The 23,302-nt window shown below is 46.7% G+C and overlaps 1 protein-coding gene across 2 annotated transcripts in view; it reads left to right on the plus strand.

Moving 5' to 3' along the window:
• The window catches only part of LOC137569288 (probable ATP-dependent RNA helicase DDX60), a 573,444-nt gene that overhangs the window by 220,497 nt on the left and 329,645 nt on the right, over positions 1–23,302 (plus strand). For both annotated transcript variants that reach the window (XM_068278827.1, XM_068278828.1), the window contains one exon: positions 12,208–12,323. In XM_068278827.1, the coding sequence (XP_068134928.1) occupies positions 12,208–12,323 (116 nt within the window). The remainder of the gene's footprint in view (positions 1–12,207; positions 12,324–23,302) is intronic.

Genomic DNA, 23,302 nt, shown 5'->3' on the forward strand with positions numbered 1-23,302 from the left:
TTTGATTTTTTTTACACACAATTGTCCATTTACAGAGAGATTTCTCCCACCCAGCATGGGTATGTATAAAAATACACCCCAAAACACATTATACTACTTCTTTTGAGTACGGCGATACCACATGTGTGACACTTTTTTGCAACCTAGGTGCGCTAAGGGGCCTAACGTCCTATTCACAGGTCATTTTGAGGCATTTGGATTCTAGACTACTCCTCACGGTTTAGGGCCCCTAAAATGCCAGGGCAGTATAGGAACCCCACAAGTGACCCCATTTTAGAAAGAAGACACCCCAAGGTATTCCGTTAGGGGTATGGTGAGTTCATAGAAGTTTTTTTTTTTGTCACAAGTTAGCGGAAAATGACACTTTGTGAAAAAAAAAAACAATACATATCAATTTCCGCTAACTTGTGACAAAAAATAAAATATTCTATGAACTCACCATACTCCTAACGGAATACCTTGGGGTGTCTTCTTTCTAGAATGGGGTCATTTGTGGGGTTCCAATACTGCCCTGGCATTTTAGGGGCCCTAAGCCGTGAGGAATAGTCTTGAACCCAAATGTCTCAAAATGACTTGTAAAATCCTAAAGGTACTCCCTTAGCACAGTTAGGCTGCAAAAAAGTGTCACACATGTGGTATCGCCGTACTCAGAAGAAGTAGTATAATGTGTTTTGTGGTGTATTTTTACATATAACCATGCTGGGTGGGAGAAATATCTCTGTAAATGACACATTTTTGATTTTTTTTACACACAATTGTCCATTTACAGAGAGATTTCTCCCACCCAGCATGGGTATGTGTAAAAATACACCACAAAACACATTATACTACTTCTCCTGAGTATGGCGATACTACGTGTGACACTTTTTTGCAGCCTAGGTGCGCTAAGGGGCCCAACGTCCTATTCACAGGTCATTTTGAGGCATTTGTTTTCAAGACTACTCCCCACGGTTTAGGGCCCCTAAAATGCCAGGGCAGTATAGGAACCCCACAAGTGACCCCATTTTAGAAAGACGACACCCCAAGGTATTCCGTTAGGGGTATGGTGAGTTCATAGAAGATTTTATTTTTTGTCACAAGTTAGTGAAAAATGACACTTTGTGAAAAAAACAATAAAAATCAAATTTCCGCTAACTTTTGACAAAAAATAAAATCTTCTATGAACTCATCATACACCTAACAGAATACCTTGGGGTGTATTCTTTCTAAAATGGGGTCACTTGTGGGGTTCCTATACTGCCCTGGCATTTTACGGGCCCAAAACTGTGAGTAGTCTGGAAACCAAATTTCTCAAAATGACTGTTCAGGGGTATAAGCATCTGCAAATTTTGATGACAGGTGGTCTATGAGGGGGCAAATTTTGTGGAAACGGTCATAAGCAGGGTGGCCTCTTAGATGACAGGGTGTATTGGGCCTGATCTGATGGATAGGAGTGCTAGGGGGGTGACAGGAGGTGATTGATGGGTGTCTCAGGGGGCGGTTAGAGGGGAAAATAGATGCAATCAATGCACTGGGGAGGTGATCGGAAGGGGGTCTGAGGGGGATCTGAGGGTTTGGCCGAGTGATCAGGAGCCCACACGGGGCAAATTAGGGCCTGATATGATGGGTAGGTGTGCTAGGGGGTGACAGGAGGTGATTTATGGGTGTCTCAAGGTGTGATTAGAGGGGGGAAATAGATGCAAGCAATGCACTAGCGAGGTGATCAGGGCTGGGGTCTGAGGGCGTTCTGAGGTGTGGGCGGGTGATTTGGTGCCTGCAAGGGGCAGATTAGGGTCTAATCTGATGGGTAACAGTGACAGGTGGTGATAGGGGGTGATTGATGGGTAATTAGTGGGTGTTTAGAGGAGAGAAGAGATGTAAACACTGCACTTGGGAGGTGATCTGATGTCGGATCTGCGGGCGATCTATTGGTGTGGGTGGGTGATCAGATTGCCCGCAAGGGGCAGGTTAGGGGCTGATTGATGGGTGGCAGTGACAGGGGGTGATTGATGGGTGGCAGTGACAGGGGGTGATTGATGGGTGATTGACAGGTGATCAGTGGGTTATTACAGGGAATAACAGATGTAAATATTGCACTGGCGAATTGATAAGGGGGGGTCTGAGGGCAATCTGAGCGTGTGGGCGGGTGATTGGGTGCCCGCAAGGGGCAGATTAGGGTCTAATCTGATGGGTAACAGTGACAGGTGGTGATAGGGGGTGATTGATGGGTAATTAGTGGGTGTTTAGAGGAGAGAATAGATGTACACACTGCGCTTGGGAGGTGATCTGATGTCGGATCTGCGGGCGATCTATTGGTGTGGGTGGGTGATCAGATTGCCCGCAAGGGGCAGGTTAGGGGCTGATTGATGGGTGGCAGTGACAGGGGGTGATTGATGGGTGGCAGTGACAGGGGGTGATTGACAGGTGATCAGTGGGTTATTACAGGGAAGAACGGATGTAAATAATGCACTGGCGAATCGATAAAGGGGGGTTTGAGGGCAATCTGAGCGTGTGGGCGGGCGATTGGGTGCCCGCAAGGGTCTAATCTGATGGGTAACAGTGACAGGTGGTGATAGGGGGTGATTGATGGGTGATTGATGGGTAATTAGTGGGTGTTTAGAGGAGAGAATAGATGTAAACGATGGATTTGGAAGGTGATCTGATGTCGGATCTGCGGGCGATCTATTGGTGTGGGTGGGTGATCAGATTGCCCGCAAGGGGCAGGTTAGGGGCTGATTGATGGGTGGCAGTGATAGGGGGTGATTGATGGGTGGCAGTGACAGGGGGTGATTGACAGGTGATCAGTGGGTTATTACAGGGAAGAACGGATGTAAATAATGCACTGACGAATCAATAAGGGGGGGTTTGAGGGCAATCTGAGCATGTGGGCGGGTGATTGGGTGCCCGCAAGGGTCTAATCTGATGGGTAACAGTGACAGGTGGTGATAGGGGGTGATTGATGGGTGATTGATGGGTAATTAGTGGGTGTTTAGAGGAGAGAATAGATGTAAACGATGGATTTGGGAGGTGATCTGATGTCGGATCTGCGGGCGATCTATTGGTGTGGATGGGTGATCAGATTGCCCGTAAGGGGCAGGTTAGGGGCTGATTGATGGGTGGCAGTGACAGGGGGTGATTGACGGGTGATTGACGGGTGATTGACAGGTGATCAGGGGGGATAGATGCATACAGTACACAGGGGGGGGAGGGTCTGGGGGGGTCTGGGGAGAATCTGAGGGGGGGGGGTGATCAGGAGGGAGCAGGGGGCAGTTTAGGGACTAAAAAAAAAAATAGCGTTGACAGATAGTGACAGGGAGTGATTGATGGGTGATTAGGGGGGTGATTGTGTGCAAATGGTGGTCTGGGGGGTGGGCAGGGGGGGGGGGGTCTGAGGGGTACTGTGGGCGATCAGGGGGCAGGGGGGGGCAGATCAGTGTGTTTGGGTGCAGACTAGGGTGGCTGCAGCCTGCCCTGCTGGTCCCTCGGACACTGGGACCACCAGGGCAGGAGGCAGCCTGTATAATACACTTTGTAAACATTACAAAGCGTATTATACGCTTCCTATCCGGGGATCGTCGGGTTAACAACCCGCCGGCGCTTCCGATTGGCCGGCGGGTTGACGTCGCGGGTGGGCGGAGCCTATTGCCGGTGGATGCGCGCGCATCCCAGGCCAAAGAGTGCCCCAGGACCTGACGCCATTCTGCGTTACGTGGTCCTGGGGCTGTCACTTTGCCGCCGCCAATATGAAGTATGCGGTCGGCAAGTGGTTAAAGTGGACCTGAACTCAGAATTTCCTCTCTGCTCTAAAAGATACACAACAGCATAATAACCTTTAAATAATGAACATGTATTTGTTACAGCTGATACAAATACTAAAATAAATCTGCACTGTTTCTATTTTCTCATTCATGGAAGCAGACATATTGTTTACAGCCTGTACTTTCAAATGGGCTTATCTGCTTATCTGCCAATAGGCAGAGGTCATGTCATGTGACACGAGAGGATCAAATTACAACTAGTGATTAGACAAATGAGGGGAATTATACAGGCTAAACTTTCTAAATACATACAGGGTGGATTTCTCTATGTATTCCTTCTGTCCTGTGCAAGAGTTCAGGTCCACTTTAAAGAGTACCTAATTTATCTGCTTGACTACTTAGGCCCAGTTCACACCAAAACCGCTAGCAGATCCGCAAAACGCTATGCGTTTTTGTGAGCCGATTTCAGCGTGATTCTAGGCATGTTTAGAGACGTTTTCTAAACATGCCGAGCGTTTTTTGGAGCGTTTTTGTGTAGCAGATTAAAAGCTTCTGTAACAAAAACGCCTGGAAAACTGCTTTGATGTAGCTTTTTCCAGAATGGTTTGCATTTTTCCTATACTTTACATTGAGGCAGAAACGCTTCTGCAAACCGCAAACGTGCAGCAGGAGGCACATGCTAAAAAACCTCAAACCGCTGGTGTGCACCATCCCATTGAAATACATTAGCCAAGCGTTTTCACAGGCGGATGCGGTTGGCGGATCGCTGCTAAAACCGCTGGGTGTGCACTGGGCCTGAGGGTTTTTTCCCCTTTATTACCAGAGCAATTTTCACCTGTCAGCGCTCCTCCCTTTCTTTTGACAATAACTTAATCACTACTAATCACAACAAAATGATCTATATCTTGTTTTTTTTTCGCCACCAATTAGGCTTTCTTTGGGAGGTACATTATTCTAAGAATTATTTTATTCTAAATGGATTTTAATGGGAATAATAAGAAAAAAATGGGAAAAAAATCATTATTTTTCAGTTTTTAGCTAATACAGTTTTAAAATAAAATGTTCTACTGTGAATAAAAGCCATACATTTTATTTGCCCCAGTTATTGTAATATTTAATATATTTCACTAGTACAATGTATGGTGCCAATATTTTATTTGGAAAAAGAGGTGCATTTTTTCAGTTTTGCATGTATTACAAGCCCATAATTTAAAAAAAAAATAGTAATATACCCTCTTGACAAACATGTGAAAAGATAAGTAATTTGATCTTGGCAGGCAGAGAGCAGGGGAAGGAGGGGTAGGGGAAGGAACTAGAATGGAGGGGAGGACCCACGCAGAGGGTGTACTTTATCATGAGGAGAAAGATGGAAGTGCTTCTACAGACATAAATGTGCATCTGTTCTATACAATATGATGTACCAGATGTAAACTTTATATGTTCATCCAACTGTACACAGTGCATAGACTACATATGTATACAGGGAGTGCAGAATTATTAGGCAAGTTGTATTTTTGAGGAATAATTTTATTATTGAACAACAACCATGTTCTCAATGAACCCAAAAAACTCATTAATATCAAAGCTGAATATTTTTGAAAGTAGTTTTTAGTTTGTTTTTAGTTTTAGCTATTTTAGGGGGATATCTGTGTGTGCAGGTGACTATTACTGTGCACAATTATTAGGCAACTTAACAAAAAACCAATATATACCCATTTCAATTTTTTTTTTTTTACCAGTGTAGCCAGGTGTATATGTGTCCCCAGTATTTGTGGCCAGGTGTATATGTGCCCAGTATATGTAGCCAGGTGTATATGTGCCCAGTATATGTAGCCAGGTGTATATGTGCCCAGTATATGTAGCCAGGTGTATAGGTGTCCCCAGCATATGTAGCCAGGTGTATATGTGCCCAGTATATGTAGCCAGGTGTATATGTGCCCAGTATATGTAGCCAGGTGTATAGTGGCCCCAGTATATGTAGCCAGGTGTATATGTGCCCAGTATATGTAGCCAGGTGTATATGTGCCCAGTATATGTAGCCAGGTGTATATGTGCCCAGTATATGTAGCCAGGTGTATAGTGGCCCCAGTATATGTAGCCAGGTGTATATGTGCCCAGTATATGTAGCCAGGTGTATATGTGCCCAGTATATGTAGCCAGGTGTATATGTGTCCCCAGTATATGTGGCCAGGTGTATATGTGCCCAGTATATGTAGCCAGGTGTATATGTGCCCAGTATATGTAGCCAGGTGTATATGTGCCCAGTATATGTAGCCAGGTGTATAGTGGCCCCAGTATATGTAGCCAGGTGTATATGTGCCCAGTATATGTAGCCTAGGTGTATAGGTGTCCCCAGCATATGTAGCCAGGTGTATATGTGCCCAGTATATGTAGCCAGGTGTATATGTGCCCAGTATATGTAGCCAGGTGTATAGTGGCCCCAGTATATGTAGCCAGGTGTATATGTGCCCAGTATATGTAGCCAGGTGTATAGGTGTCCCCAGTATATGTAGCCAGGTGTATAGGTGTCCCCAGTATATGTAGCCAGGTGTATATGTGCCCAGTATATGTAGCCAGGTGTATAGTGGCCCCAGTATATGTAGCCAGGTGTATAGTGGCCCCAGTATATGTAGCCAGGTGTATATGTGCCCAGTATATGTAGCCAGGTGTATATGTGCCCAGTATATGTAGCCAGGTGTATAGGTGTCCCCAGTATATGTAGCCAGGTGTATAGGTGTCCCCAGCATATGTAGCCAGGTGTATATGTGCCCAGTATATGTAGCCAGGTGTATATGTGCCCAGTATATGTAGCCAGGTGTATATGTGCCCAGTATATGTAGCCAGGTGTATAGGTGTCCCCAGTATATGTAGCCAGGTGTATAGGTGTCCCCAGTATATGTAGCCAGGTGTATATGTGCCCAGTATATGTAGCCAGGTGTATATGTGCCCAGTATATGTAGCCAGGTGTATATGTGTCCCCAGTATATGTAGCCAGGTATATAGGAGTCCCCAGTATATGTAGCCAGGTGTATATGTGCCCAGTATATGTAGCCAGGTGTATATGTGCCCAGTATATGTAGCCAGGTGTATAGTGGCCCCAGTATATGTAGCCAGGTGTATATGTGCCCAGTATTAGAGTTGGGCCGAACGGTTCGCCTGCGAACGGTTCCATGCGAACTTCCGTGGTTCGCGTTCGCGTCCCGCAGGCGAACTTTTGCGGAAGTTCGGTTCCCCCCATAATGCACCATGAGGGTCAACTTTGACCCTCTACATCACAGTCTGCAGGCCCAGTGTAGCCAATTAGGCTACACTAGCCCCTGGAGCGCCACCCCCCTTATATAAGGCAGGCAGCGGCGGCCATTACGGTCACTCGTGTGCCACTGCCTGCCTGCATTAGTGAGAGTAGGGCGAGCTGCTGCACTGTCTCTCATAGGGAAAGATTAGTTAGGCTTAGCTTGTCCCTGGCTGCATACCTGTTCTGTGAACCCACCACTGCATACCTGTACTGTGAACCCACCACTGCATACCTGTTCTGTGAACCCACCACTGCATACCTGTTCTGTGAACCCACCACTGCATACCTGTTCTGTGAACCCACCACTGCATACCTGTTCTGTGAACCCACCACTGCATACCTGTTCAGTGAACCCACCACTGCATACCTGTTCTGTGAACCCACCACTGCATACCTGTACTGTGAACCCACCACTGCATACCTGTTCTGTGAACCCACCACTGCATACCTGTTCTGTGAACCCACCACTGCATACCTGTTCTGTGAACCCACCACTGCATACCTGTTCTGTGAACCCACCACTGCATACCTGTACTGTGAACCCACCACTGCATACCTGTTCTGTGAACCCACCACTGCATACCTGTACTGTGAACCCACCACTGCATACCTGTTCTGTGAACCCACCACTGCATACCTGTTCTGTGAACCCACCACTGCATACCTGTTCTGTGAACCCACCACTGCATACCTGTTCTGTGAACCCACCACTGCATACCTGTTCTGTGAACCCACCACTGCATACCTGTTCAGTGAACCCACCACTGCATACCTGTTCTGTGAACCCACCACTGCATACCTGTACTGTGAACCCACCACTGCATACCTGTTCTGTGAACCCACCACTGCATACCTGTTCTGTGAACCCACCACTGCATACCTGTTCTGTGAACCCACCACTGCATACCTGTTCTGTGAACCCACCACTGCATACCTGTTCTGTGAACCCACCACTGCATACCTGTTCTGTGAACCCACCACTGCATACCTGTACTGTGAACCCACCACTGCATACCTGTTCTGTGAACCCACCACTGCATACCTGTTCTGTTCAGTGAACCCGCCACTGCATATCTGTTCTGTTCAGTGAACCCGCCACTGTATACCTGTTCTGTTCAGTGAACCCGCCACTGCATATCTGTTCTCTTCAGTGAACCCGCCACTGTATACCTGTTCTGTTCAGTGAACCCGCCACTGCATACCTGTTCTGTTCAGTGAACCCGCCACTGTATACCTGTTCTGTTCAGTAAACAGTTTGGTGTGTCAGTGTGAAGCAGTACCTTAATTACACTACCTGATTGATGTATACACATGCAAGATGTTTTAAAGCACTTTAGGCCTGTCATTTAGCATTCAATATAATTTTTTCTGCCCTTAAAATGCTGCTTTGCGTCAAATCCAGATTTTTCCCGGGGACTTTTGGCGTGTATCCCACTCCGCCATGCCCCCCTCCAGGTGTTAGACCCCTTGAAACATCTTTTCCATCACTTTTGTGGCCAGCATAAATTTTTTTTTCAAAGTTCGCATCCCCATTGAAGTCTATTGCGGTTCGCGAACTTTAACGCGAACCGAACCTTCCGCGAAAGTTCGCGAACCTAAAATCGGAGGTTCGGCCCAACTCTACCCAGTATGGGCTTGATTCACAAAGCGGTGCTAACCTACTTAGCACGTCTAAAGTCTTCAGACGCGCTAACCAGGGTGTTAAGTAGGTTAGCACCGGATTTCTCAATCAGATCGCGCGCTAACTTTGCGTGCGCAAAGTTTTACGCGCGCAAAGTTTTTACGCGCGCTAAGTCCCATAGGCTTTAATGGGCACTTCGCACGGAGCGTCCTGCGCTCTGTGCAGTACGCGTGTAAAGTTTTACGCGCATAAAGTTTTGCGCGCGTAAAGTTTTATGCGCGAAAAGCTTGTTTAGACGTGCTAAGGGGGTTTTCACAGGCGTGCTAATGGTTAGCACTGCTTTGTGAATCAAGCCCTATATGTAGCCAGGTGTATATGTGCCCAGTATATGTAGCCAGGGGTATATGTGCCCAGTATATGTAGCCATAGGTATATGTGCCCAGTATATGTAGCCAGGTGTATAGTGGCCCCAGTATATGTAGCCAGGTGTATACGTGTCCCCAGTATATTTAGCCAGGTGTCCCCCAGCTGGAGGGGAGCAGCGCAGTGGAGAGGAGCATTGTGCGCAGCGTGGGGAAGGGCGGACGTTCCCCCCCCCCCCTTCCCTCACCTTGGGGATCCTCTCCCTGGCTCTCCCCTCCACAAAGATTGCGGCGGCAGCGGCAACTGGCAAGGGCATCGGTGGGCGGGACTTACCTCCTCCAGTGTTCCGGGTGGATGCTGTTCATGCAGCTAGTCTGGTCTAGTAAAGACCAAAGCAGCAGCACGCCGCCAGCCACCCCTGATACCAGCCCAAACCAGTACTCCAACTCCACCTTGCTGGCGTCTGAGTCGGACTGGAGCTCTCTGCCCTTTACCAGTCCAGCCACAGGCTCATCCATCTGGCCCATCAAGACTCACTCTCATTTCATCAGTCCATAAAACCTTAGAAAAATCAGTCTTGAGATATTTCTTGGCCCAGTCTTGATGTTTCAGCTTGTGTGTCTTGTTCAGTAGTGGTCGACTTTCAGCCTTTCTTACCTTGGCCATGTCTCTGAGTATTGCACACCTTGTGCTTTTGGGCACTCCAGTGATGTTGCAGCTCTGAAATATGGCCAAACTGCTGGCAAGTGGCGTCATGGCAGCTGCACGCTTGACTTTTCTCAGTTCATGGGCAGTTATTTTGCACCTTGGTTTTTCCACACGCTTCTTGCGACCCTGTTGACTATTTTGAATGAAACGCTTGATTGTTCGATGATCACGCTTCAGAAGCTTTGCAATTTTAAGAGTGCTGCATCTAGAGCTGGGACAAGGTCCTTCAGCACCCAAGGCTGAGACACCAAAGTGCGCCCCTCTATCCCTCCGCCCCAGCCGTCACACACTGATTGCTACTAGACTAAGAGGCGCCCCAGGGCCCCAAACCTCCCCAATACCTTAATCTCTAGTTATCTGGCTTGCAGTCACTGCCATGTATCCCCTTTTCCTATTTCTTTCTGCTTCAAACACAATTGGGGAATGACAACTGAATGAATTGTGCGCCCCCTCCTACACTGCGCCCTGAGGCTGGAGCCTCTCCAGCCTATGCCTCGGCCCGGCCCTGGCTGCATCCCTCTGCAAGATATCTCACTATTTTTGACTTTTCTGAGCCTGTCAAGTCCTTCTTTTGACCCATTTTGCCAAAGGAAAGGACGTTGCTTAATAATTATGCACACCTGATATAGGGTGTTGATGTCATTAGACCACACCCCTTCTCATTACAGAGATGCACATCACCTAATATGCTTAATTGGTAGTAGGCTTTCGAGCCTATACAGCTTGGAGTAAGACATGCATAAAGAGGATTATGTGGTCAAAATACTCATTTGCCTAATAATTCTGCACTCCCTGTATTGCCATTCAAACCTTTTTTTTGGCCAAAGGTGCTCTTTAACATGGTTACCATCCATGTCTGTTACTCCAACAAGATCATACTCTTTGTATCTAATCAGCAACTCAACAATTTTATGTGTAAGGTTTTTGATATTTCGTGTTTTTACCACCACATTTTATCAAAAGGAGCTGATGTAACACTTCCCAACAAAATTATATAGCCTTTCCTCCCAAAATTATATATGTGCACAGCACTGCTTAGCATAAAATGTCAACAAGTGTATCATCTGTGCTGTTTCATCAGTTAGCTAAGATTACCACTGCTTCCGTGTACAAACCTCGAAGGCCAAAGGGGCTTTACAACATGTTTACCAATTACCTGTCCTATGCAGTCCTTCACTGATGGTAGACTTTCCTTTCAGTAAACTATTAATGGATATCCATATATTAAATGGGACAGGTAAGGAAGACATTGGGCTTGATTCACAAAGCGGTGCTAACCTACCTGGCACGTCTAAAGTCTTTAGATGTGCTAACCAGGGTGATAAGTAGGTTAGCACCGGATTTCTCATTCAGATTGCGTAAAGTTTTACGCGCGCAAAATCCTATGCGCGCGCTAAGTCCCATAGCCTGTGCTCTGTGCAGTGCGCGTGTAAAGTTTTACGCGCATGAAGTTTTGCGCGCGAAAAGCTTGTTTAGGTTTTCACAGGCGTGCTAATGGTTAGCACCGCTTTGTGAATCAAGCCCATTGTCCTATGCGGATTGAGTTTTCATTGGTTATACCCCCTCCCATCTCTGGCCATCATTCATGGTAACAAAATTGTCTCAGCTGCTGCACCCTGATAGTACTGCCTTCTATACCACAGAGAGCAGGTTGATGCTGTTTTGACAACATTATATGAAATTTAAAAGTGACTAATTTATTTATTTTTAACAATTACTAAAGTGGTTTCATTGACACTGCTGACATTGTCTGATCATGCCGAAAGATTAGCTAGAATTCTGCTTTAAAAGGACAGCAACTTGGGGCTTTATAGGGACAAAAAGAGTTTCATTTTAAGAATAATGCTTGGAAAATAGGGAGAGAGAGAGACCAAGAGCCCAATATAGTATAGCAAGTTTGTGTTATTGTATGGTTGTATAATTAGAAGAGTAATACTCACAAACGCGGTTTACTAGAGGTAAACCGTGTTTGTGAGTATTGCTCTTCTAATTATACAACCATACAATAACACAAACTTGCTATACTATATTGGGCTCTTGGTCTCTCTCTCAACCACTGTATAAGCAGGTGGGGAGAACAAACCCAACCCCATTCTGTAGAAGAGGAAAAAATGGGCAGCACCCCTCCATCAAGCATGGACAGTACACTTCAAAGAAACATGGGTAAAAAGAAGGTGCCACTTAGGATAAAATACAGTAAAATACACTTAAAAAGGAGGTTGTGGTGGACTTTTCTCTGGGTATGTGACACAGGTAGTCAAGTTTCTAAAACAGTTTTATTTTTAGACATAAAACACTTTGAATGCAATGTGTTTTACAGGAATTTCTTGCTTCATCAGGAAAAAATTTGAAATTTTTTTGAGGGGGTATAAAATGAAAAACTATGGTAAATACTATTACTTGCTTTATATTTAATTCAGTTGACCTTTCCTAAGCTTGTATTTATATGATCTTAATGACTTGAAATTTCTTCACAATGCAAGGTACATTGCTTGGGAGGAGAAATTGGAGCGGAAGTCTGGGAGCATTTACTGGCCATAATTCGCTGTCCTTTCCTGGCTTTATCAGCCACAATTAGCAACCCAGAACATCTCACCGAGTAAGTATACATTACTAAAGTATGTTGAAAAACTGGAGACAAAACAAAAGGTGAAAGCCAATATAGTATAGTAGATTAATACCTTCTATTAGATCAGGTATGTCAAACCAGTCCTACGAGGGCCGAGATCCTCACACATTTTTTATACAGCTCAAATGAATTGATGAGTCTGAATCAGGAAAGGTGTGGTCCATCAGGTAGAACACATTCCTTTCTTTCTCAGTCCATCCTAAACACTGGCATGGATCTGGCCCTTCAGGCCTGGAGTTTGACACGTGTATTAGATCATTTGAATAATTATGCTCAAAGACACGAGCCACCTGTAGATGACTACATACAATGCAAGTGGGGAGAATAGACCCAACCCCACTAAGATTAAAAGTCGCTCTCTGGATCATTTGGGTAGGGGAACAACCCTCCACCCAGGGGGGATAGAATACAGCAAAAAGTTACAAAGGGACCAAGTTATATGTAACAGAAGATACACTCCTACACATGAAATGGGTAATGCCCGAGAAACATGTTGCAGCTTATATAGAGTGTCATCATTACTGAATGAAATAATTATTTGTTCCCACTTTGGACATGCTTCACAAAGCTTTTTTTCACCTGTTTTCACCTTATCTATTATACATTGTTAAGCTTCAAAGAGCAAAAATATAATATAATTATGGTAAGAAAAGTAATATTGAATTGAAGTTAATTAGGAACAACTTACTTTGAGTGATTATTTTGCTTGTAAATGTGCTGAAAGGTTATTTTTTTTATCAATTAGGTAATAAGCCATTTATGAGAAGTTTTGTGAATAAAGCCCAATAGCCCTTATTCAATTCACTTTTTCTTCTAAGTTTTCTCAGTGGAGGTAATTTTCCATTTAACCTCTTGAGGACCATGGTGGTAAACCCCCCTAGTGACCAGCCTAATTTTACCTTAATTGGCCACTGCAGCTTTAAGGCCAAGCTGCAGGGCCGTATACCTCTGCACACAAGTGATCCCCCCCCTTTTCTCCCCACCAACAGAGCTCTCTGTTGGTGAGGTCTGATCGCCCCCCCGTGTTTATTTTTTTTTTTATAAATATTTTTTTTTTTGTTAATATTTTTTGCCATTTTCTTTTTTTTTTTTTTCTAAATCCCCTCCCTCCCCCCAGCCGGCCAATCATGGCGATCGGCTGTCATAGGCTTCTGCCTATGAGAGCCGATCGCTCTCTTGTCCCCCATGGGGACAGCCGTGTCACACGGCTGTCCCCAGTGCAGCGCTGCTGCTGATCGCAGCGCTGCACATGTAAATACACGGCGGTTTCGCCGTGTAACAGTCTGACTGAAGGCGGAGCTCAGCTCCGCCCACCAAGCGGGAGATGCGCGCGCAGCGTGCGCGCGATCTCCCGTAAACTGCTGCCTCAGGACTTTCCGACAATTGGCGTTAGCTGGTCCTGGGGCTGCCGCCGCGGCCACGCCTACTGGCGTGACGCGGGCGGCAAGCGGTTAAAGTTAAAGCGGTTCAGCACTCTGTCTGAAGTTAAAATAAATTATAAAAAGTGGGTGAAAAAGTACTGGCAAAAGTATTTCTTGCTTGCTGGTCACTTAAGGAACCACTATCTCAATTTGTTTTCCAAAATCGAGCTCTATTGACAGCGAAGCTGATATAATATATTAATATATACATCATCATACATTAATGCAACTAAGCCTTGGTTACAATTAACATCAGAGAACAAAAAACATAAACCGAACATTAGCACTGATGTCTAATTTCTGATATGAATGTTAACCACTTACCGGCCGCCCACTGCACAGGGGCGGCCGGAAAGTGGATCCCGCAAGGACCGCCACATGTACAATTGGCGGCGGTCCTTGTACGGGCATGGGCGGAGCGATCGCGTCATCCGTGACGCGATCCTCTGCCGGGGATCGATAGCCGGAGATTTAGCCTCCAGCTCGCCGGCCACTTAGCAGCGCCGGCGAGCGGAGGAATACAAATCTCCGCCAATCAACACGTATAAGGCACTTTGTTAGGTAAACAAAGTGCCTTATACATGCTTCCTCCTCGCCTCGTGGTCTCATTGTTCCAGAGACCACCAGCGAGGAGGAAGCTATTGTGAGTATACACAACACATTTTTTTTTTGCACCTAGCCCCCCTGATCTCCCACCTCAACCTTCAGACCCCCCCTGATCACCCCAGCAGACCCCTGCCAGCACCCTTGCACCCCTCTAAAACCCCCACCTGCCACTAACTATCGACGCTATCCCTTAGATTAGGTCCCTAACTGCCTCCTAATCACCCCTGATCACCCCCCTTCCTTTAGATCACCCCCAGACCCCATCCCAGACTACCCCCCTGTATACTGTATACATCTGTATACAGCTACCTTACCCTCTGATCCCCCTCTGATCCCCCTCTGATCACCTGTCTATCACCTGTCCATCACCCCTCAGCACCCCCACCCATCAGAGCAGACCCTAACTTCCCCGCGGGGGCAACCGATCACCTGCCCAGACCCTCGATTGCCCTCAGACCCCCCTCCTGATTACATCCCCTGCGCATTGTTTACATCTGTCTTCCCCAGCAATCACCAACTGATCTTCGATCAGTAACCCCCTGTGTCTGCCTCTCATCAGATCAGGACTCAGTCTGCCCCGTGCGGGCTCCTGATTAACCCTCCACCCCCTCAAATCGCCCTCAGACACCCCCCCCCCCCAATCACCGTCCGAGTGCATTGTATTTGACTGTGCTGTGATTGTATTCGATTGTGCTGCGATTGTATTCGATTGTGCTGCAATTGTATTTGATTGTCCCGTGATCTGCTTCAATTGTCCCGTGATTGTTTGATTGCCTCTGAAACCCCACTTCCCGCCACCCCCAACCCCACCCTCCCCCCCATCACCTCCAACCACCACCACCTCCAACCACCACCTTCCAAGTGCATCAGATTTGCTTGTGCTGTGATTGTATTCGATTGTGCTGTAATTGTATTTGATTGTCCCCGTAATCGGCTTTGATTGTCCCATGATTGTTTGATTGCCTCTGAGACCCCACTTCCCGCCACCCCCAACCCCATCCTCCCCACCACCTCCAACCACCACCTTCCGAGTGCATCAGATTTACTTGTGCTGTGATTGGATTCGATTGTGCTGTAATTGTATTTGATTGTCCCGTGATCGGCTTTGATTGTCCTGTGATTGTTTGATTGCCTCTGAGACCCCACTTCCCGCCACCCCAACCCCACCCTCCCCCCCACCACCTCCAACCACCACCTACCGAGTGCATCAGATTTGCTTGTGCTGTGTTCGGATTCGATTGCGCTGTAATTGTATTTGATTGTCCCGTGATTGTTTGATTGCCTCTGAGACCCCACTCGCCACCACCCCCAATACCTCTCAAATACGCCCAGTCTGGAGTCCAGGTGGCGACAGCTCATCTAGGAACGGCCCTTGACTTTTTGCAGCTGTTATTCACCCAGGTTCTCTTGGACTTAATTGTGGTTGAGACCAACCGTAAAGCCACACAATTCATCACCGAGCACCCGGAGAGCAGCTATGCCCAGCCTTTCCAGTGGAAACCAGTCCAAGTTTCCGAAATTAAAATCTTTTTGGCCCTTATCCTTCACTTTGGACTAATGAAACAGAATGTATTGCGGTCGTATTGGTCTCCGAACCCAGTACATCATGTTTTCTTGTACCCTGCTGCCATGTCCAGGACACGATTTGAGTCCATCGTGTGCTTCCTGCACTTCAATGACGACAAAACCTGTCATGAAAAGGGCCACCCTGCTTATGACCGGCTCCACAAAATTCGGCCCCTCATAGACCACCTGTCATCAACATTTGCAGATGCTTATACCCCTGGACAGAACATCTGCGTAGACGAGTCCCTCTTACGCTTTACCGGGCGCCTTGGCATCAAACAGTACATCCCAAGCAAGCGCGCCCAGTATGGGGTGAAACTGTATAAGCTCTGTGAAAGGGCCACAGGCTATACATGTCGTTTTAGGGTCTAGTATGAGGTAAAAGACTCAAAATTGGAGCCGGTCGGATGCCCTGACTACCTGGGGAGCAGTGGAAAGGTTGTGTGGAACTTGGTGTCACCCTTGTTCCAGAAGGGGTACCATCTTTATGTGGACAACTATTACACAAGTGTGGCCCTCTATCAGCACTTAAAGTTAGAAGGAATCCGATGCTGTGGCACTGCGCGGCCTAGTCGCCAGGGCTTTCCCCAACGGCTCGTTACCACCAGACTTGAACGGGGGCAGAGGGCCGCCTTGCGTACTGACGACCTGCTGGCGGTGAAATCGAGGGACAAGAGGGACGTTTACTTTCTGTCCACCATTCACACAGACACGACAGTCCAAATTCAATGGGCAACTGAGGTCATTGAAAAGCCCCTTGTTGTCCACGAATATAATGTCAACATGGGAGGGGTGGACTTCAACGACCAGAGGTTAGCACCCTATTTAATTTCCCGGAAAACAAGACGCTGGTATAAGAAAGTGTCTTTTTATCTGATTCAATTGGCAGTTTATAACAGCTTTGTTCTCTACAGTAAGGCTGGGAGAACTGGATCTTTCCTTCAATTTCAGGAACAGATCATTCTGGACCTCCTGTATCCAGGAAGTGCCAGCCCCCCCCCCCCCCCCCCCCCAGATGCAACTAGCTGACTGCATGGAAGGCCTTACGCCTATCAGCTTCCGAGTGCCCCAGGTCAACGCATCCGAAGAAAACGTTGTCGTGTCTGCAGCAGTGCTAGAAGAAGGACTGACACCAGTTTTTATTGTCCCAAATGTCCTGACCAGCCTGGCCTATGCCTAGGGGAGTGCTTTGAGAGGTACCACGAGCAGGTACACTATTAGAACCTAGGGAACTCCAGACACAGGAGTAGGCACACACTCAGTGGTATTTCGCACATTGTCCCAGGGGGAGGAGAGGTAAGCTTGAAAACCAAACAGGTAAGCATCAAAGTCGGAAGAAGGATCGGTTTCCATGCTCGATATTGCTGATCTGTCCTGGGTTGGCGATATAAGACGGCATGTTTGAATTTCCCTTGAGTGTGGACACCCCCGGTTTATATGTGATTTACTTTGGGCCTATGATGATACTTTAATGCCACACAGAGTCATCTCTATTGGCAGGCATATTGCTGTATCCTACAGGCATAATGCTGTATACTAAAGTTCTGAGGCCCAGTCACATAAGTTGGTGGCTCACCCTGAGTGCAGGGTGGCACGGAGTGTCTCTCTCCTGAGGTTATCACTGCCATTGATGTGGAGGAAGATCTGCCATTGATGTGGAGCAAGGTATGTTTGCCGTTCATTTTTCCTTTCAGCCCATAGTGCATTACCCGTATACCCAATATAAGGAGTATAGCAGAAACTCCTAATACTGGCCATACATGTAATGATTGCAGAGACCCCTAAATGCCAGGGCAGACTCCACAAATGACCCCATTTTGGAAAGAGGACACCCTAAAGCAGTAATGTAAGCAATATTACAGAGGCGCCAGAAGTATAAAACAGGATAAAATGTTGGAGTATATTAATAAAACGTTATTTTTTGTCAAAAACCCGACAATTTCTTGTGTCTGCACCAGGGAGGTAAGTCCACCTTTTGCCTCCCTGCCTTTTAAACATTTTATCCTGTTTTATACTTCTGGCGCCTCTGTAATATTGCTTACATTACTGTGTCCACCCCTGGTGGAGGGGAATTGGCCCCTTTTTTCTCAGATCTACAGAGAGCGACTTCTTAATCCTGAGCGGGGACAGGTCTAATCTTCCCACCTGCCTATACGGTGGTTACCTGGAAGGTAACCCAGACTTGTGAGTACCACTCTTGCAATTACACATCTTCACTTAACGACCAGTACATACTACACCATATTGGGCTCTCGTTGTCTCCCTCCCTTTACCCTAAAGCAGTGTTTCCAAACCTTTTCCGGCCCGGGGAACACTTTCTGACCAAATTTTCCTCTGGGGAACGGCGGAGAGGGGGGGGGGGGGGTGCGGTGGGGCGGGGGGTTGGGGGGGCGGGTGTTTGCGCGACCTAGTGGACAGTGCCGTGCGCAGCAGGCTATGGGGGGGGGGGAGGGGGCGGCTGCATAGCTAGCATAGTTGCCCCAGTGTAGGAGGGAGTTTAGTTGCCTCAGTATAGCTAGTATAGTGCCCCAGTATAGCCAGTATAGTGCCCCCAGTATAGCCAGTATAGTGCCCCAGTATAGTGCCCCAGTATAGCCAGAATAGTGCCCCAGTATAGCCAGAATAGTGCCCCAGTATAGCTAGTATAGTGCCCCAGTATAGCCAGAATAGTGCCCCAGTATAGCCAGTATAGTGCCCCCAGTATAGCCAGTATAGTGCCCCAGTATAGTGCCCCCGTATAGCCAGAATAGTGCCCCAGTATAGCCAGAATAGTGCCCCAGTATAGCCAGAATAGTGCCCCAGTATAGCTAGTATAGTGCCCCAGTATAGCCAGAATAGTGCCCCAGTATAGCCAATATAGTGCCCCCAGTATAGCCAGTATAGTGCCCCAGTATAGTGCCCCAGTATAGCCAGAATAGTGCCCCAGTATAGCCAGTATAGTGCCCCCAGTATAGCCAGTATAGTGCTCCCAGTATAGTGCCCCAGTATAGCCAGAATAGTGCCCCAGTATAGCCAGAATAGTGCCCCAGTATAGCCAGTATAGTGCCCCCAGTATAGTGCCCCCAGTATAGCCAGTATAGTGCCCCAGTATAGTGCCCCGGTATAGCCAGAATAGTGCCCCAGTATAGCCAGAATAGTGCCCCAGTATAGCCAGTATAGTGCCCCAGTATAGCCAGAATAGTGCCCCAGTATAGCCAGTATAGTGCCCCCAGTATAGCCAGTATAGTGCCCCAGTATAGTGCCCCCGTATAGCCAGAATAGTGCCCCAGTATAGCCAGAATAGTGCCCCAGTATAGCCAGAATAGTGCCCCAGTATAGCTAGTATAGTGCCCCAGTATAGCCAATATAGTGCCCCCAGTATAGCCAGTATAGTGCCCCAGTATAGTGCCCCAGTATAGCCAGAATAGTGCCCCAGTATAGCCAGTATAGTGCCCCCAGTATAGCCAGTATAGTGCTCCCAGTATAGTGCCCCAGTATAGCCAGAATAGTGCCCCAGTATAGCCAGAATAGTGCCCCAGTATAGCCAGTATAGTGCCCCCAGTATAGTGCCCCAGTATAGCCAGTATAGTGCCCCCAGTATAGTGCCCCAGTATAGCCAGAATAGTGCCCCAGTATAGCCAGAATAGTGCCCCAGTATAGCTAGTATAGTGCCCCAGTATAGCCAGTATAGTGCCCCAGTATAGCCAGAATAGTGCCCCAGTATAGCCAGAATAGTGCCCCAGTATAGCCAGAATAGTGCCCCAGTATAGCCAGTATAGTGCCCCCAGTATAGTGCCCCAGTATAGCCAGTATAGTGTCCCCAGTATAGTGCCCCAGTATAGCCAGAATAGTGCCCCAGTATAGCCAGAATAGTGCCCCAGTATAGCTAGTATAGTGCCCCAGTATAGCCAGTATAGTGCCCCAGTATAGCCAGTATAGTGCCCCAGTATAGTGCCCCAGTATAGCTAGTATAGTGCCCCAGTATAGCGCCCCAGTGTAGCTAGTATAGTGCCCCAGTATAGCCAGTATAGTGCCCCAGTATAGCCAGTATAGTGCCCCAGTATAGCTAGTATAGTGCCCCAGTATAGCTAGTATAGTGCCCCAGTATAGCTAGTATAGTGCCCCAGTATAGCCAGTATAGCGCCCCAGTATAGCTAGTATAGTGCCCCAGTATGGGTAGGTGGTGCCCCCCGCCCGTCCCCGCCGCTGTTATTACCTTAACAGCTGCCGCTCTCCACTCTCCAGCGCATGTGTTTATTCAATGCAAGCAGCGTATCTCCCGGCTGCTCTGTGTGACGCGCAGGAAGCAGGGCAACGGCTTCCTGTAGCGGCGATATGTATCGCCGTTACTATGGTAACCGAGCCCTGATTCCTGCGCGTCACACAGAGCAGCCGGGAGATACGCTGCTTGCCTTGAATAAACACATGCGCTGGAGAGGGGAGAGCGGCCGCTGCTAAGGTAATAGCAGCGGCGGTCGCGGGGACGTGCGGGAGGGGGGAAGAGGACGGCACACCAGGCAACATGCCGCGGCACACCGGTTGAAAAACACTGTCCTAAAGTATTATATGAGGTGCATGGTGAGTTCATAGAAGATTTTAGTTTTTGTCACTGTTAGCAGAATTTTTTTTTTTACAAAGTGTCATTTTCCGTTAACTTGTGACAAAAAATAAAATTTTCAATGACCTCACCATTCCCCTCATGGAATACCTTGTTGTGTATTTTTTCCAAAATGGGGTCATTTGTGGGGTTTGTTAACTGTCCTGGCAAGTGGGCGGGGTGCTAAATTTTGAGCACCCCTGTAAAGCCTAAAGGTTTTCATTGGACTCTGGGCCCCTTAGCGCAGTTAGGGTGCAAAAAAGTGCCACACATGTGGTATCGCCGTACTCGGGAGAAGTAGTACAATGTGTTTTGGGGTGTATTTTTACACATACCCATGCTGGGTGGGAGAAATACCTCTGTAAGTGACAATCTTTTGATTTTTTTACACACAATTGTCCATTTACAGAGATATTTCTTGCGCCCAGCATGGGTATGTGTAAAAATACACCCCAAAACACATTGTACTACTTCTCCCGAGTATGGCCATACCACATGTGTGGCACTTTTTTGCACCCTAACTGCGCTAAGGGGCCCAAAGTCCAATGAGTACCTTTAGGATTTCACAGGTCATTTTGCGGCATTTGATTTCCAGGCTACTCCTCACGGTTTAGGGCCCCTAAAATGCCAGGGCAGTATAGGAACCCCACAAATGACCCCATTTTAGAAAGAAGACATACCAAGGTACTCTGTTAGGAGTATGGTGAGTTCATAGAAGCTTTTATTATTTGTCACAAGTTAGCGGAAATTGATTTGCATTGTTTTTTTTTCACAAAGTGTCACTTTCCGCTAACTTGTGACAAAAAATAAAATCTTCTATAAACTCACCATAGTCCTAACAGAATACCTTGGGGTGTCTTCTTTCTAAAATGGGGTCATTTGCGGGGTTCCTATACTGCCCTGGCATTTTAGGGGCCCTAAACTGTGAGGAGTAGTCTGGAAATCAAATGCCGCAAAATGACCTGTGAAATCCTAAAGGTACTCATTGGACTTTGGGCCCCTTAGCGCAGTTTGGGTGCAAAAAAGTGCCACACATGTGGTATCGCCGTACTCGGGAGAAGTAGTACAATGTGTTTTGCGGTGTATTTTTACACATACCCATGCTGGGTGGGAGAAATACCTCTGTAAGGGCTGGTGCACACCAAAAACCGCAAGCAGATCCGCAAAACGCTAGCGTTTTTTTGAACCGCTTAGTGTCATTTTGATAGCGCGGTTTTGGGGCGTTTTGGGAGCGTTTTGCGTTTTTTGCGTGCGTTTTTGCAAGCGTTTTTGGAAGCGTTTTGCGTTTTGCGTTTTTCAGGAAAAGAGGTAGAAAGACCTTAAACAAAGGGTTAAAGTGCGATATATTGATGACACATGTGAAGCACATTGAGCAATTGAAGTAAAAAACCCAATATAAAAAGGGTGGGGTCCTTAACAACATTGTGGGTTAGTTCAGGAGAGGTGACACTGTGGTTTGGAGAGAAGAGTGACTTGTCATAAAGTTCTGGGCTGTTTTCAATCTTAATTATCAGGTTTTCTGTGGTAAACCACTTTGCTGCCATCTTCCTCCTGCGCAGTCTAAAATCCCTCATGCAAATCTGCCACACAGGAAGCACACTTTGACCTGGAAGTGCGCATTCTTGAAAAAAACGCATCCGCATCAAAATCCGCTTGATCAAGCGGTTTTACAGGCGTTTTGCGTTTTTCCTATACTTAACATTGGAGGCAGAAACGCATCCGAAATCCAAAAAATGCCTCACCCAGGCATTTTTCGTTTCTGCAAAACGCCTGCCGCTCTGGTGTGCACCACCCCATTGAGATACATTGACCAAGCAGATCCGCAGCCGCAAGCGGATCTGAAAACGCCCAAAAAGCCGCTCGGTGTGCACCAGCCCTAAATGACAATCTTTTGATTTTTTTACACACAATTGTCCATTTACAGAGAGGTTTTTTTTTATTTTATAAAAAACATGTTTGTCCACATTTTTCGTGCTGCATGTATACAGAAATTTTACTTTATTTGAAAGATGTCAGCACAGAAAGTTAAAAAAATCATTTTTTTGACAAAATGAATGTCTTTTTTGATGAATATAATAAAAAGTAAAAATCGCAGCAGCAATCAAATAGCACCAAAAGAAAGCTTTATTAGTGACAAGAAAAGGAGCCAAAATTCATTTAGGTGGTAGGTTGTATGAGCGAGCAATAAACCGTGAAAACTGCAGTGGTCTGAATGGAAAAAAGGCTCTGGTCCTTAAGGGGGGTAAAGCCCGCGGTCCTCAAGTGGTTAATGAAATGTATATCCAGCATAGAAGTAGTTATATCCTTATAGTAAGTTATGTTTTAAATAACTACTTTGAGAGAGATTTGTGCAGATCCTTCGCCAAACGTCTAATGTAAAGAACAATAGGTGATAGCTACTGTAAGGATTCATAGACTGAGCCTATATATTGGTTTTACTGGAGGACAGCCAAGTTGTCCACATTTTATCAAATTTAGCCATGGTACCTCTACGTTGGTATATCGCCTTGCGAAGTAGTAAGACCTGGTTTACAGCTCTAATAAAATCAGAACAGGTAGGAACAGTAGCAGAGATCCAGTGCTTAGTGGGAAGTTTTTGTGCAATATGCATCACTTCTAGTGTGAAGTATTTAGTGAATGTATCAGTTAAGGAGTCAGGAAAAATACTCAGAAGACATAATTTAGGGTCACTTACTACTGGTCATCCCATATGGTCATTTAGAAATGTAATCACCTGCTTCCAATATAAATTGACATTGGGACAATTCCACATTAAATGA

The sequence above is a fragment of the Hyperolius riggenbachi genome, chromosome 1 (genome assembly GCF_040937935.1).
Source record: "Hyperolius riggenbachi isolate aHypRig1 chromosome 1, aHypRig1.pri, whole genome shotgun sequence".
In the NCBI taxonomy this organism is placed as follows: Eukaryota; Metazoa; Chordata; class Amphibia; order Anura; family Hyperoliidae; genus Hyperolius; species Hyperolius riggenbachi.